Source organism: Eptatretus burgeri, chromosome 18 (genome assembly GCF_056783735.1).
Source record: "Eptatretus burgeri isolate ZD-2024b chromosome 18, Ebu_testis_v1, whole genome shotgun sequence".
NCBI lineage: Eukaryota > Metazoa > Chordata > Myxini > Myxiniformes > Myxinidae > Eptatretus > Eptatretus burgeri.
The window spans coordinates 27,596,001-27,611,000 of NC_140978.1; the positions used below are offsets into that span (position 1 = coordinate 27,596,001).

Sequence of the window (15,000 nt, forward strand, 5' to 3'; positions counted from 1 at the left end):
GAGGAAACACTGAAAGGAAGAGGTCTGGCAGACCCAAAGCCACAACACAATCAGAAGCCAAGTTTCTGAGAGTCAACAGCTTGCGTGATAGGTGGCTCACAGGACAGCAGTTTCAAGCACAGCTTAACACTGGTCGAAGTAAGGAAGTCTGTTTCAATTGTGATGAGAAGACTTCGAGATGTAGGTTCGACAGGTCGAGTGGCAGTAAGAAAGTCATTAAGATGGCAAAATAAAAAAAAGAGGCTTGCCTCTGCCATGAAGCACCACCAGTGGACTACTGAAAACTGGAAGGTCTTATGGACCGATGAATCAAAATTTATAATCTTCAGTTCATTACGCAGGGTTTTTGTACGCCGTTGAGTACGTGAAAGGATGGTTCCTCAGTGTGTGACACCAACTGTCAAACATGGAGGAGGAAGCGTGATGATCTGGGGCTCTTTTGCTAGATCCAGTCGGCGACTTGCACAGAGTGACTGGCACCCTGAACCAAAAGGGCTACGACAGCATTTTGCAGGGCCATGCTATACCCTTTGGTCTACACCTAGTTGGTCCAGGGGTTCATCCTACAGCAAGGTAACGACCCAAAACATACCTCCAGGCTACCTTAGAAGATGTCAGAACCACCTAAGAAGAAAAGAACAAGATCGTTGGCTTCAAATCATGGAATGGCCAGCACAGTATCCAGACTTAAACCCCATCGAGCTGGTTTGGGATGAACTGGACAGAAGGGTGAAAGCAAAGCAACCTCCAAGTGCAACACATTTGTGGGAACTTCTGCAACAGTGTTGGGAAGAACTTTCCGAACAATATTTGATTTCCATTGTAGAAAGAATGCCACGAGTATGTTCGGCTGTTATATCTGCAAAAGGTGGCGACTTTGAGTCCAAAATTTAGATTAAATTTTGTTCAACAAAACTATTCCATGATTTCTTTTATATCTGCAATTGTTTATTTGTTCTGTGCTTTAATTTCAGAGTACATTGAAACATTCAACTGCTTAAATTTCAGTAAAAACTGGAAAAACGGGGGTGTTCGAAAACTTATGACCGGTAGTGCACATATATACATACTTTTTTCATCCATATGTTCATAACGCCAATGTACCATCCATATATACATTTCATATACCATATATACATACCAGCCAATGGAGTTCTTTCATCCCCTCTTCCTGTCCAGGCTGGGGTTCTGGGCCCTGTTGTTTTTCTGGTTTTCATTAACGACCTCTCCGACTCTAGAAAATCCTTTATATCTCTTTGCTGATGACTCCACCCTCTGCTGTACCATCAGTCATCCCTCAGACCGGCAAGCAGCAGCTTCTTCGCTCACTGCAGATCTGGATAAAATCACAAACTGGTCCAACACGTGGAACATGTCTTTCAATCCGGACAAATCTCACACTCTCACTATGTCTCTCCAAAAGGACCGTTTAGAACCCCCCCCCCCAACCACTTTCACAACAATCCTCTGGAAGAAGTCCTTTCTTTCAAGCTTCTGGGTCTCACTATCTGCCCTGACCTTTCCTGGGAAAGCCACATTTCAAACCTCTCCTCCAAAGCCAGTCGCCGCCTGGGAATCCTCCATCGTGCAAAGTCCTTCCTCGGCCCACCTGAGCTCCTGACCACTTACAAAGCTTTTGTCCACAGCCTGATGGAGTACTACTCTCCCCTCTGGGCTGGTGCTCCTGTCTCTCACCTTTCTCGGCTTCACGTTGTGGAAACCAAGGCTTTTCGGATCATTGGCATCTCCCGCAATGTGGCTGAGTCTTTGGGCCTGTCACTCAATCACCGCAGGTTGGTCGGTGGTCTTTCTGTCTTCTACCGTCTCCTCTACAGCCTCGCCTCCCCTGCTCTCTCTGCGATTTGTCCCCACCACATTTCCGCAGGGCGCGAAAGGTCCGCCAACAACCCCCTTCTGGAAAAACTACCAAAATCACGAATCAATGCTCACCTTCACTCTTTCATTCCTCTTTTTCCCCACCTTTGGAATAAACTCCCTCACTCTATTCAATCCTATTCTTCCCTCCAGGCCTTCAAAACAGCTGTTCACCACCACCTCTTATCATCCCCCATCCAAATCCTCGATCTTTTCTTCCCCCGATAATCCACCCAAGCCCACCTTCTTCAAATTCCGTGCTTTCCTTCCTGAAACTCCTGTAATGTCCATCTTCTATTCCCCATGTTCCCCATCCCATCCTTCTCCCTTCCACAGATCTCCTAATGTCTCTGTTCCCCACTGTTTTGTCCTTCCCACTCCCGCCCCTCTTGTTTAATGCCCCCCTTGCTGTGCGTTGTGTGTTCGATCTCACACGAGCCTCGACAAGGTATACAAAAAAAAAAAATACACTTGCTCCATTATATATAGATTATACATCCATCTCTCCAAGGCTCATGCTCATGGAAGGGCAAGGTTGAACTGACAGTGTGGTCGTGGAGCAACACTTGGACACAGCTGACAAGGAAATAAACAAACAGGAAAAAGAGAGAGAAAAAGAAGAAAGGGGAGGAAATGCTGAAATCAGCAACTAAGAGGGTTGGTTGAGGAAGGGTTAATGGGGGTAATAAAGATCATGGGCTAGGATGGTGAGGAAGAATGGAAAGGAACTGCCTCTGGAAAGAGGTTCCATGATGGGAGAATTGAGGAATGAAAGAGTTGAGGTCGGCATTTAGCTTGGATTTTGGAAGTTTAACCAGGAGGGGGTTAGGGGCTACTGGAAGAACATGTGCATCCTGGGGTTGCTGAGGAATGAGAGAGCAGAGGGAGCAATGTTGGAGGAGAGATGGTGGAAAGCAGAGAGACCACCAAACCTGCCTGTATTGTTAAAGCCACAGACCTTGTGTTTCGGCTTCCTCACAGTAGATTCCAATAATGTTGAGAGTTTTAGATGCCATGCAGAATCCGGTCTTCATTTGCAAAATCTGAACAACGTGAACTGTGTGCCATCACATCGAAAGTCGTTGGCACGTCTGCCCGAAATACAAATCCAGAGTTGCACAGATGTTACTGGTCGTCACTATCTAGTCTTTAAAGACATCGACTCTCCCATTCCCATGCACTCATTCTTGTTAACCATGCTCATTTGCACTTCCCATTACCACTTGTTATGTTATCATTATGTTGCCATTTTGCTTTTTGCATGAGACTTGATATAATCTATTTTACAAATTATATCTCTTCGAATATGGAACATAACATTGGGTGTTTATCTGGATATGCCTATAGGTCCCATGAGCAGCGTCTTGGTAAACCGTTTTGGCAGTCGTCCGGTCGTTATGCTGGGTGGTGTGCTTACTGCGACTGGAATGTTTTTCGCCTCCTTCTCAACCTCTGTCATCCAGCTGTACATTTGTATTGGGGTCATCGGGGGTGAGTGAGGGATGAGTGAGAACATGCATGCCATTTCTCTGCAATTTACTCCTGTGGGCGATGCATGCCCGAACACTCGCGTATTTGTGATTTACAGCTTCAGAAATGCTAGTGGTGGTAGTTCATTGTCAAAGTTCCTATTCAAGAGTGTAATTGAAGATCCCTTGTTGTTCCAGGCTTAGGACTGGCCCTAAACCTACAACCAGCATTGACAATCGTCGGAAAGTACTTTTTAAAGCGTCGACCCATGGCCATTGGCTTAGCCATGGCTGGCAGTCCAGTGGGCCTCAGCACGCTGGCCCCATTCAATCAATTCTTGCTGAATAACTTTGGCTATCAGGGGAGTTTCCTGATCTTGGGTGCCATTTGCCTGCACTGCACCGTGGCAGGGGCACTCATGCGCCCTATTGGGCTTCCTCCAGCACTTGCTCTCTCCAAAAAGGGAATAGTCGACAGTCAGACATCTACACAATGCCAACGGTGCTGGAGCAAGTTCAGCCAACTCTTCGACCTGACCCTCTTTCGACACAAGGGCTTCGTCATCTACCTCATTGGGTGTATGGTCATGTTTTTTGCACTCTATGGACCAATTGTGTTCCTCACACCCTATGCAATATCTGAGGGGTACGACGATTACAGCTCCACGTACCTGCTGTCTATGTTCGCCTTTGTCGACATGTTCTTTCGCCCAGGCAGTGGCATGGTCGTCAACCTGCCCTGTATACGACCCAAGGTACGACTGATAATTCCTAACCTTCACCAATAAAACGTTGTCTGAATAATACATGAACAACCATCTGCCTCCCCCATTAAGTGCCCCCACCCACATGAAACCACACATAAGGCAAACTCACATCAAGAGAAGAAACACCCTAGCAACATTTAAAGGAAGTAAAATATTTGGGAATAGTCAGATTTCCCTTATTTTTGTTTGACAAGGTAAAATTGCTGTTTATATTTGTAGTGATGACAGTGCCCTTACCCTCACCAATCTCCCCTCCCATTATTGAGTGTAGTGTAAAGTGCTAGTTTTCTGCTAATTGGCAGATTGCCATTTGAATGCCTCAAAATTGGTCAATGACTCGTCAAGGTTTTCCATGCCTCCGTTTTTACAATGATGGAAATGCTTCAGGAAATTTGAAACAAATTGTAAATTAGAAGACTGCTAAAAACAACTTGGTAACCTCCGCCATCGAAGATGGATGGAGGTTACTGTTTTCACCCCTTTCTGTTTGTTTGTTTGTGAACAGTATTACGGAAAAACTCCTCGACGGATTTCGACGAAACTTGGTGGGGGGGTTAGGTATAGTCCAAGGATCATGCCATTAGATTTTGGACTTGGTCCAAAATCCAATATGGCCGCCGTGGCGGCCATTTTGAAAAAATATTTGAATTTTTTTTCTGCATTTCTGCATGTTTTAAGTGATTTCCAACCCCCACCCCCCCCTGCCAAAAAAAAAAATTGTTAGAGAAAAAAAAAATTTTGCAATTTTTTTTTCAACAAAATTTCGATTTTTTTTTTTTTTTGCATTTCTACATGTTATAAGTGATTTCCAACAAAAAAACATGCCAAAATTATAATTGCAGCTGATTTTGGAACTTCAGGTGGATATACCCACGTAAAATCAATTTCTGTCTTAAGGAATCAAGTTATGACGAATTAATTGAGTATGTAAAAGGGAAAGTTGCAAACTATAACTCTGAGCACTGTTGACGTCAAATTGAATGAATAGGATATCAGGTTCACTTGAGTGACCTAGCAGTATTGGCGGCGGAGGTTTTGCATTCTATCGAGTGCTCCCCCTCTAGTTTTACACAATGTTATTTAAATAATACAGGGTGTTTCAAAAGTCAGGAGTCATTTAAATTTTTTCTTCTTTTTTGGGGGAGATGACGCCAATGAGGTGGATCGGATGTTTTGGACCAATAGAATCGACCCCACACCAGATTTAATGCCACTTGACTTTGTCTCATGCCCCTCTGACAAGGTCGGAAACGGGGGACACTAAAATGAGCCTTGCACTCCGTCCCACCGACCGATCATCCATCCATGTACTTTAGTGTGCGTGATATTTCAAAAACCGTTGAACATTGAGCTTTCATATTGCAGATATCTATTCCGATTGACATCATCTCAACCTGAATAGATCACGGTGGTGAGTGGCTGAAGTCTGTTTGCCATAGCAACCATCTCAGTAACTAGACTGGTGTTTGCGATATCTCAAAAAACATTCAAGATTTTGCTTTCATATTACAGATATATGCCAAGGCAGTGAGCCACCCACAGATGGTGAGATCCAGCTTATTGTTTTCTATGAAAAACCTGAAATCGGTGGTTTATACCACGAGACCACGGTCTATTGAATATCTGAAGAATCAAATCAGAAACAAATGTGCTAAAATCATTGTTAAGAAACCAACATGCAATAATTGATATGTACAGGCATGTCGGTAGCTCGCAATTGTATTAATAAAATTGTAAAACGAGAACGGCACTTGGCAGAGCGCATACCTCCGCAAAGCTAAACGGTTTACTCAAATCAGTTTACCTACCCAAATCCTTGACAAAGTTTTGTCATCATCCATCCTCAACTTTTTGAAACATCATGCAACGTATTGTTTTTGCCTCCATCTCCCAATGGTGAAGAATCACTTAAAATAATTATCAGATCCTGATCTGGTTCATGAGCAAAATCGAATTTATTTGGCCTTGGCACACACCCAAACAGTGCACAGACAGACAGACGCTTGAAAACATAACCTCCATCCACCTTTGGTGGCAGAGGTAAGAAATATCCCTTTGATTCCAGACTTTTGAAATGCCTTGCACAGTAGTTTAAATTTTTGGATGTACTTACCGAGATTTATTTGATTATTTTGTGCCTTTTTTGTGGTCCTGCCAGATTCAGTATATTTTTGGCATTGCTGTTTTCTTGAATGGAGTCTGTGACGTAATGTGCCCGTTGGCACAGAGCTACTTGGGTCTGGTGATGTACTCGTTGGTGTATGGCGCAGTATTCGGCGCAATGGGGGCTCTGCTGTTTGAGGTTCTGATGGACCTGGTCGGGCCACAGCGTTTTGCCAGTGCGGTGGGGTTAGTCACTATGGCCGAGTGCTGTCCCGTCCTGCTCGGCCCACCATTTGGAGGTACGCACGTGTTTGTGGGTTACCGTCATGTCATGGTAATTGGAATGTGCAGGTGTCACTCTCACCACTTCACACCAGAGATGGTACAGTTTGGAATGTGCTTTTAAACCCATTAACGAACATGCTTCACCAACTTTTCACAACTTGAAACAACATGGCTCTCAATTATTCCAGGAAATGTGCAAAACAAATCCAAGGAGAAACAACGTACGATGCCAGGTTCAACCGTTCAATAGTTGCGCTAAATTAAAGTCGATTCTTCTTGAGTTTTGGTTAATTTGTGAATGTGAACATTAAACTAATGAACAGCGACTTCTTTCTCTGCTCGACAAAACACGTTTCACTTGGAAATCAAACTACTGTGCAAATTATCTCCTTCCACCACAAAGGAAAGTTGAGTGGCTTTTTGAGGAGCCTTGTTGTGCTGGGGCTCCCTTTTCTTTGTCTTTTTTTTCTGCAGTTTGTCCAGGTTATTAATCTGATGTTTTTTCCCCCCGAAGTTTGGATTGAACAAAGGCAGGAAATGCCCCCAATTCCCAGAAACTTTTGCAGATGTAATTCCTGAGTTTGGAGGAAACAAACTCCAGATAATTTACAAATCCCTTTAAGGATTGTTTTGCAAAAGCAAATAAATTATTGAATAGTTTATTCATTTTGCAGGCACTCACAGTCCTTACAGACGCAGTGCAGGCAGTCACAGTCCTTGAGGCCGCAGTGCAGGCAATCGCAGTCCTTGCAGCCACAGCACAGGCAGTCACAGTCCTTGAAGCCACAGCACAGGCAGTCACAGTCCTTGCAGCCACAGCACAGGCAGTCACAGTCCTTGAAGCCACAGTCCTTGAGGCCGCAGCGCAGGCAGTCGCAGTCCTTACTGCCGCAGCGCAGGCAATCGCAGCCCTTGCAGCCGCAGCGCAGGCAGTCGCAGCCCTTGCAGCCGCAGCCCTTGCAGTCGCAGCCCTTGAGGCCGCAGCGCAGGCAGTCGCAGTCCTTACTGCCGCAGCGCAGGCAATCGCAGCCCTTGCAGCCGCAGCGCAGGCAGTCGCAGCCCTTGCAGCCGCAGCGCAGGCAGTCGCAGCCCTTGCAGCCGCAGCGCAGGCAGTCGCAGCCCTTGCAGCCGCAGCGCAGGCAGTCGCAGCCCTTGCAGCCGCAGCGCAGGCAGTCGCAGCCCTTGCAGCCGCAGCGCAGGCAGTCGCAGCCCTTGCAGCCGCAGCGCAGGCAGTCGCAGCCCTTGCAGCCGCAGCGCAGGCAGTCGCAGCCCTTGCAGCCGCAGCGCAGGCAGTCGCAGCCCTTGCAGCCGCAGCGCAGGCAGTCGCAGCCCTTGCAGCCGCAGCGCAGGCAGTCGCAGCCCTTGCAGCCGCAGCGCAGGCAGTCGCAGCCCTTGCAGCCACAGCGCAGGTAGTCACAGCCCTTGCAGCCGCAGCGCAGGCAGTCGCAGCCCTGCAGCCGCAGCGCAGGCAGTCGCAGCCCTTGCAGCCGCAGCGCAGGCAGTCGCAGCCCTGCAGCCGCAGCGCAGGCAGTCGCAGCCCTTGCAGCCGCAGCGCAGGCAGTCGCAGCCCGCAGCGCAGGCAGTCGCAGCCCTGCAGCCGCAGCGCAGGCAGTCGCAGCCCTTGCAGCCGCAGCGCAGGCAGTCGCAGCCCGCAGCCGCAGCGCAGTCGCAGTCGCAGGCAGTCAGCCGCAGCGCACTTGCAGCAGTCGCAGCGCCGCTCGCAGTCGCAGCTGCAGCAGCCGCAGCGCAGGCAGTCGCAGCCCTCCAGTCGCAGCTGCAGCCGCAGCGCAGGCAGTCGCAGTCCTTGCAGCCGCAGCACAGGCAGTCGCAGTCCATGCAGCCGCAGCGCAGTCCTTGCAGCCGCAGCGCAGGCAGTCGCAGCCCTTGCAGCCGCAGCGCAGGCAGTCGCAGCCCTTGCAGCCGCAGCGCAGGCAGTCGCAGCCCTTGCAGCCGCAGCGCAGGCAGTCGCAGCCCTTGCAGCCGCAGCGCAGGCAGTCGCAGCCCTTGCAGCCACAGCGCAGGTAGTCACAGTTCTTGAAGCCACAGTCCTTGCAGCCGCAGCGCAGGCAGTCACAGTCCTTGCAGCCACAGCGCAGGAAGTCACAGTCCTTGAAGCCACAGTTCTTGCAGCTGCAGCGCAGGCAGTCACAGTCCTTGAAGCCACAGTTCTTGCAGCCGCAGCGTAGGCAGTCGCAGTCCTTGAAGCCACAGTCCTTGCAGCCACAGTGCAGGCAGTCACAGTCCTGGCAGTCGCAGTCCTTGCAGCCGCAGCACAGGCAGTCGCAGTCCTTGCAGCCGCAGCACAGGCAGTCGCAGTCCTTGCAGCCGCAGCACAGGCAGTCCTTGCAGCCGCAGCGCAGGCAGCCACAGTTCTTGCAGCCGCAGCACAGGCAGTCGCAGTCCTTGCAGCCACAGCACAGGCAGTCGCAGTCCTTGCAGCCGCAGCGCAGGTAGTCACAGTCCTTGCAGCCGCAGCGCAGGTAGTCACAGTCCTTGCAGCCGCAGCGCAGGCAGCCACAATGCAGGCAGTCGCAGTCCTTGCAGCCGCAGCGCAGGCAGTCGCATCTTTGCAGTTGCAGTCACAGAATTATTGAGTGTCGTGGTGCTATAGTCCTTGCAGCTGTAGCGCAGACAGCTGTAGTCTTTGCAGTTGCAGCTGCAGTCCTTGTAGCCATAGTTCTTGCAGTCACAGTGCAGGCTTTGTGGCCTCAGTCCTTGCCGTCACAGCACAGGCAGCCGCAGTCTTTGTAGCAATAGTCCTTGCAGTCGCAGTGCAGTCCTTAGTCACAATTGCAGGTATTGCAATGGAGGCCATCACAAACAATTTTTTTTTTGTTCACTTTTCAGGAACTAGGTAGTTCCCAAAATAAATATATCGCATTTGTGAAGCATCTCTGTTTTGTGTCTGTATGAAATTGTCTCATTCTGGAAAACATTTCAAACAGAATTGAGTTGAAGCTCCTGGAGAAGCTTGGGCAAAACTCAAGTTTCCCTTTGGGTGATTCCTGTATTTTAAAGGGTGGCGGAGTTTTCGCTTTCTTGCATTCTCTGAATTGCTTGGGTTTTGCGTTACCGCCAGAATTGCTTCGCTTGCATGACACTGCATGATAAAGTCCAAGTTGTGACAATGAACGAGAAAGGCCATTGTAGTGATCATGTTGACGACTTGATCGATTGTGCCGCTGAGAATGCAAACTTGTGATTCCATATGAAAGCCAAGTTAAATGGTATACATCTCTGATACAGTGTAAGAAAAGTGAGGGAGGTTTTGACACCTGTGTTTCACTGTGCTTTGACAGGATGGTTGGTGGACCTGACCGGACAATACCGCTACATGTACGTCATATGTGGCCTCCTCTTGATGGTCGCGGGAGGTATCCTCCTCATCGGTCACTTCCTTAATAACTGGTGCAAAGCAAAAAAATCTCGGGATGCATGTCCCCCAGGGATGCAGCTTCACGAGGGAGCTCAAAAAATAGAGGAGGAAGACGTCACCTTGGCTGAAGACAAGGGAGCCAGCACAGCATAGCATCTTGGTTGGCTTCCATTACCTCCTGGACTTCCTTTTAGCCACTGAGGTGTTCAATTCGGGCCTTGCAGTTGAACCGTGGCTAGATTACAGCCTATATGTAGCTTGCACGCGGTTTCTTGATTAACCATTCCTAATTGGTCCTATTTTATCAAATATGCACCTTCCGCATGGGTTAATGCCAAGGTGAGACCTTCCCTTCCGCATTAATCCTCGCAGTAATGCAATGACATGGGCCAGTCCTGTTGTCACTTTGGATTTGTGGCAGTGTTGGTAAGGTACTATTCAAAACTGGCCACTTATTTACAAACACTTAACTCGAATGGTAGTTATTAATCGCTGTTTCATCATGATTGAGTAAATTGCACTGTTGTGCAATCCTGAGTGGCGGTGAGCACTCATGATTGTGCAGAGTGCAGGTTATTACATATTGTTTTTTGTTATTTGCTCATAGTTTGGATGGGTGGCTTGTTTGGGATCTCAGGCAATAGCTTTAATTATTCACTGCAATCTGCACTTTTTGATGATCACAACACAGTGGGCTTGAGCAGTCATGATTTAAAATTTATATCCTTGGAGTGCAATGCAGCTGCACTTCTGTAAAGGGGCCTGCCATGCCTCTGGCCTTTGATCAGCTTAGAATCCGCCGCAATAAGGGTCTGCCGATTTAGAGGCCCGGTCTGTCTTTGAAAACCAACTCGAAATGAGAGCAGGAAAGGCACATTTTATTTTATGTACGCTTTGTAACGTCTCATTTCTCAAGGATTTTTTTTTAATATATATATATATATATTTTTTATTCAAACTGTGAGTAAATAAATTTCCCTTTGACATCACATGTTAGCCGACTTGGGGAAACAAAACTCTGTTCGGTTAGTTTTAGAACACTTGTTAATTAAAAATGCATCTTGGAGGTTGTTTAGCAACAGAATGTTGACATGTTGTGTGTTGCCAGTGGATTCGGATCTGCAGATTGTTTTTGGAAGCACTTGAGGGACCAGTAGAGATGCTTGAAGACTACCTTTGATTATTGCAGGTCTTAAGATGGCTTGTGCAACACATCTGGGTGTTTTGATTCTTATGAGGTCTTAACGAGGTGTGTGGTGCTGAATTTTATTTGCAAGTGTGGTGCAGCTGATTCTTGCATGGTGAGTGTGGTTGAGAGGGGTGGGCTATTGCAAATGTACAGCATTCAGGGTATGATTCACAACCAGAAGTGCTGCTTTGTCTGGGTGCACAAGTACTTTGATTGTGCATGTTTCTCACAAGTTCAGTTCATGTTTCCAGCTCTTCTCCAACCCTTACCCTGTGCAGTTCGGTTACAAAATGAAGCCACTTGGTTGGTTTGAATGTAGGTGTAAGCGAGTTGTGTATTTTATTTTATTCTATTTTTTTGACATTCACGTACAAATCGCAAATTATTAGCAGGGCTGGAGACAAGAACTCGAACGCACATACAACCTTACCCCTCATTCCATTAATAAAAGCCTTTTTTGATTCACAAAATCTTTTGTGCTTCAAATTGTCCTTGTAGTTTTCCACCACAATCCAGATTGTCTCAAACTTCACCGTCTTCATTTGCAGGAATATAGTGAAGATCATATGAAAGTTGTATCTGCTCACCTGCCTTCAATGACGACAAAAAACATCACCAGCATGGGTGTGCCAGGATTCCACCAATCAGCAGATTGTTCATATAATTTCTCCAGAGTTGGAGAATGAATTTGAAATGTCTGGCCTCATCCCTCCTTTCAAATATGATGGCAGCCTCTGGTGTAGTTAATTTCAATGGCAGTTTGGCTAATCTTGTGTGCAAATCGAGAATTGCATTATTTTCGAATTTTAACCAAGGTGGTTTCATACACTTGCAACCTTCCATAAGTGCTCTTTCAGTGAACACTTGTGTAACAGCGTTTGGATACAACAAAAGAGCACTTGTCAAGCTGCAATCTGTGATCACGATGCCTGTTTGAAGGTATGACTTCAAATGTAGCTGTAGACTGTAGAGTGACATGGGATGACACCTTGACTTCAGTGTGAGCTCGTATCATCAACGGGCACACAACAGATGCGTGTTAAATATTCAGTGAGTCACGTTGATAATGAGATTTTTTCATGGGCACTGAAAATAGTTTGAATGTCATATGATGGGAAGACCTCAAAATATAAGGAAACTGACAATCCCGTAGAAGGTGAATCTGCAGTTTGTGAATCTAATAAAAGTTGAAGATGATCCTTGATCCCCGACTTGCTTGGTCAATCATCCCCAACTTGCTCGGTAAATTCTGGTGTTCCTCAGGGTTCTGTTCTTGGTCCTCCTCTTTTTTTGGGATATATCAATGACTTGGCTGATAACGTTTTATCCCAGCTTGCCATGCATGACTGTTTCCACACACTTATGCGAATCCCCTAATTCAAGTAACACTTCTCGTAATGAGGTTTGTGTCTCACTCAACAATGATTTAGAGAATGTGTTGAAGTGGGATCACGATTGTCTGGTCACCTTCAATGCCAAGAAGACTAAATCGCGATCCCTGTATAGTTCTATCTAGACAAGTCTTTTCCTCCTGTGCAAGCGGGTCATTTGATCTTTCTGGAAGCATCAAACCTGTGCCGACTTGTTCTTGATATGTACTTCTCCCAGCTGAGATTCGGGGCGATATTAGGTATTGCAAAGAGTGCTCCGATGCGGGTTGATTGTCCATATTGAGCCCAGAAATTTATACCTCCGAATTATATCCTCTATTTGTATAAGACAACCCTAACAGCCCCCTTATGGAGTACTGTTGCCATATTTGGGCTGGAGCACCAGCCTGTCATTTGTCCTTATGAGTGTGTAGTTCAGAAGTGTGTTGTAGTCAATATGCTCCAGAATATATTATATTGTAGTATAGTCAATATACTTATGCTCCAGAAGTGTGTAGTCAATTTGGTTGGAGTAGAGTTTGGATCTTCTTTCCAAGCACTTTCACATTTCAGGTGTGTTGCTACTCTAAGTTTGCTTTACAGATATCTTCATGGTAATTGCTTGATTGCTCTTTCCAATTTGGTACCCTCTGCCAGGGTCTTTGGTTGGGAGACTTATCTTGCCACCACTTCACACCTAAACACTCTGGCATATACCTAGGTCTAGAACGAAGAGCTATGCAAGTCACTTTTTTTTCCATGTGCCTTTTTCCAATTTGGAATTCTTTGCCAAACACATGCTTCCCCACATCTTTTGATCCATTTTCTTTAAAAAAAAGTATAAATTACTACCTACTTCATCGTTGCGTGACGCATGGATGCGATTGCGCAAAACTTAAAGAAGGAAATAAAAGGAGAGATGGAGGGCATGAAAAACGAAATGAGAGGTGACATGCAAAACGTGGTCTGGAACTTTGCAAATGCGACCAGGACAGTACGTGGCGGAACAACCGAGTCAAGGGGGAGTGCAAAAAGTGTCCGGACCACTATGGAGATGGGTGAGGTCGAGGGGACGAGCAGCGCCACAATTAAAGGGGGAGACAGAAAAAGTAATAAAACACAAGGGGACGACGGACATAATGGAAGTGACGGAAAGATTAAGAGACACGGAAATTAGAAGAGAGGAATTAAATAAAGTTAACGAGCATACACAAGTAGAGATAATAAGGGACAAGGGGTTGAGCTCGTGGAATGTTCCGTGACTCAAGGCGAACATCAGGATAACCACCCTCAGGAACAGGGGGAGACGGTATGCTCCCTCGAAGTGAACTGCGACCAAGTGAGTCCGGTCGGGCCGTGTGAGGTCGAGCGGGTGCATGGTACGGAAGGGTACATGCCGAGTTTGGGAGGGGCAGAGGCCTCGGGAACCCTTGAACTAACCCAAACCCCCAGCGTGATTGTCCCAGAGTGTTTGTTGGAGTGTGCGAGTGGTGTGAGTGTCATCCAGGCCCGTAGCCAGGGCTCAGTATTAAGGGGGGCATATGAACTGGATGGGGGGGGCACAATTATTATATTTTTGATAACCCTGTATGCTATTGTATTCATGCAGCAATGACATCTATACTGAGGTTGCCGTCGTGTATTAACCAAATTGATCTCAGCTTTATTTAATGTTCCGATGTTTTGGCTTAAAATTATTCGAATGCAGGAGAGCCGCAACAAACTGGCACATTCACAATGCAAATATTCAATGATTAAACAATTGGCACAAATTCAGGTGCACTTATACAAGGTGTTGTGAAGAATTGGCATTCGAAAATTAATATACCAGAGATACAATGACTAAACGGGGGAGGTTGGCACCGGAATCAGTGCACTTTGAAATAAGATACAGTGGGCTATGACTTGGGATCACCACGTTAAACTATCAACAGCAAATACGACCAGCCTGAAGATACCACAAGGTCCACATTTAAAGCAGTCAATTACACAGAGGTAAGGTTATGCACAAAGCACTCGATATTGGATATGCAAAGCACCAAACACAACATTTAACTTAAACATCAGAAGTACAAAGCAGCCGACCACGGCGGGTGCTGACCACAACCACACTGCAACCACAACCACACACGCATCACCAGCAGTCACACACACAATCTGAACTCCTCGTATAGTTTTTATACCGCTGCACTCACTGTCAGAAGAGCTGGAGACGATTCGTCTCGGTGTGAAATCTTCTGAGGACCTTCTCCTTCCATTCATTCAGGCATTTACGTGTGAGGTCTCTCTCGAAGACCAGCTGTACCAGTTGTGCCTTGCGTGCATGGCGCATGGACCGTCGGTGGTCAGTGAAGACATTCCTCAATGTTGAGAATGAGTTTTCACACATGGCAGTGGATGCACCAAATGTTAGTCCAAGTCTCATGGCAGTCACGACACTTGGCATGGCTTCCAGCGTTTTGTGGTACGTTGAGAGGAGTTTTTGTGTTGTCCATCTCTCGTTTGTCTGCTTTTCTGTCTGTGAGCGAATAAATTTTTGCAACCACACACTCTGTTTCACTGATGG

At 46.7% G+C, this 15,000-nt stretch overlaps 1 protein-coding gene across 6 annotated transcripts in view; it reads left to right on the forward strand.

Moving 5' to 3' along the window:
• Window positions 1-12,268, forward strand: part of LOC147008793 (monocarboxylate transporter 2-like) — a 29,760-nt gene extending 17,492 nt beyond the window's left edge. For all 6 annotated transcript variants that reach the window (XM_085864448.1, XM_085864452.1, XM_085864453.1 and 3 more), the window contains 4 exons: window positions 3,223-3,366; window positions 3,543-4,099; window positions 6,270-6,513; window positions 9,799-12,268. In XM_085864448.1, the coding sequence (XP_085720574.1) occupies window positions 3,223-3,366; window positions 3,543-4,099; window positions 6,270-6,513; window positions 9,799-10,028 (1,175 nt within the window). In that variant the 3' untranslated portion in view covers window positions 10,029-12,268. The remainder of the gene's footprint in view (window positions 1-3,222; window positions 3,367-3,542; window positions 4,100-6,269; window positions 6,514-9,798) is intronic.
• Window positions 12,269-15,000: the final 2,732 nt, after the last annotated feature.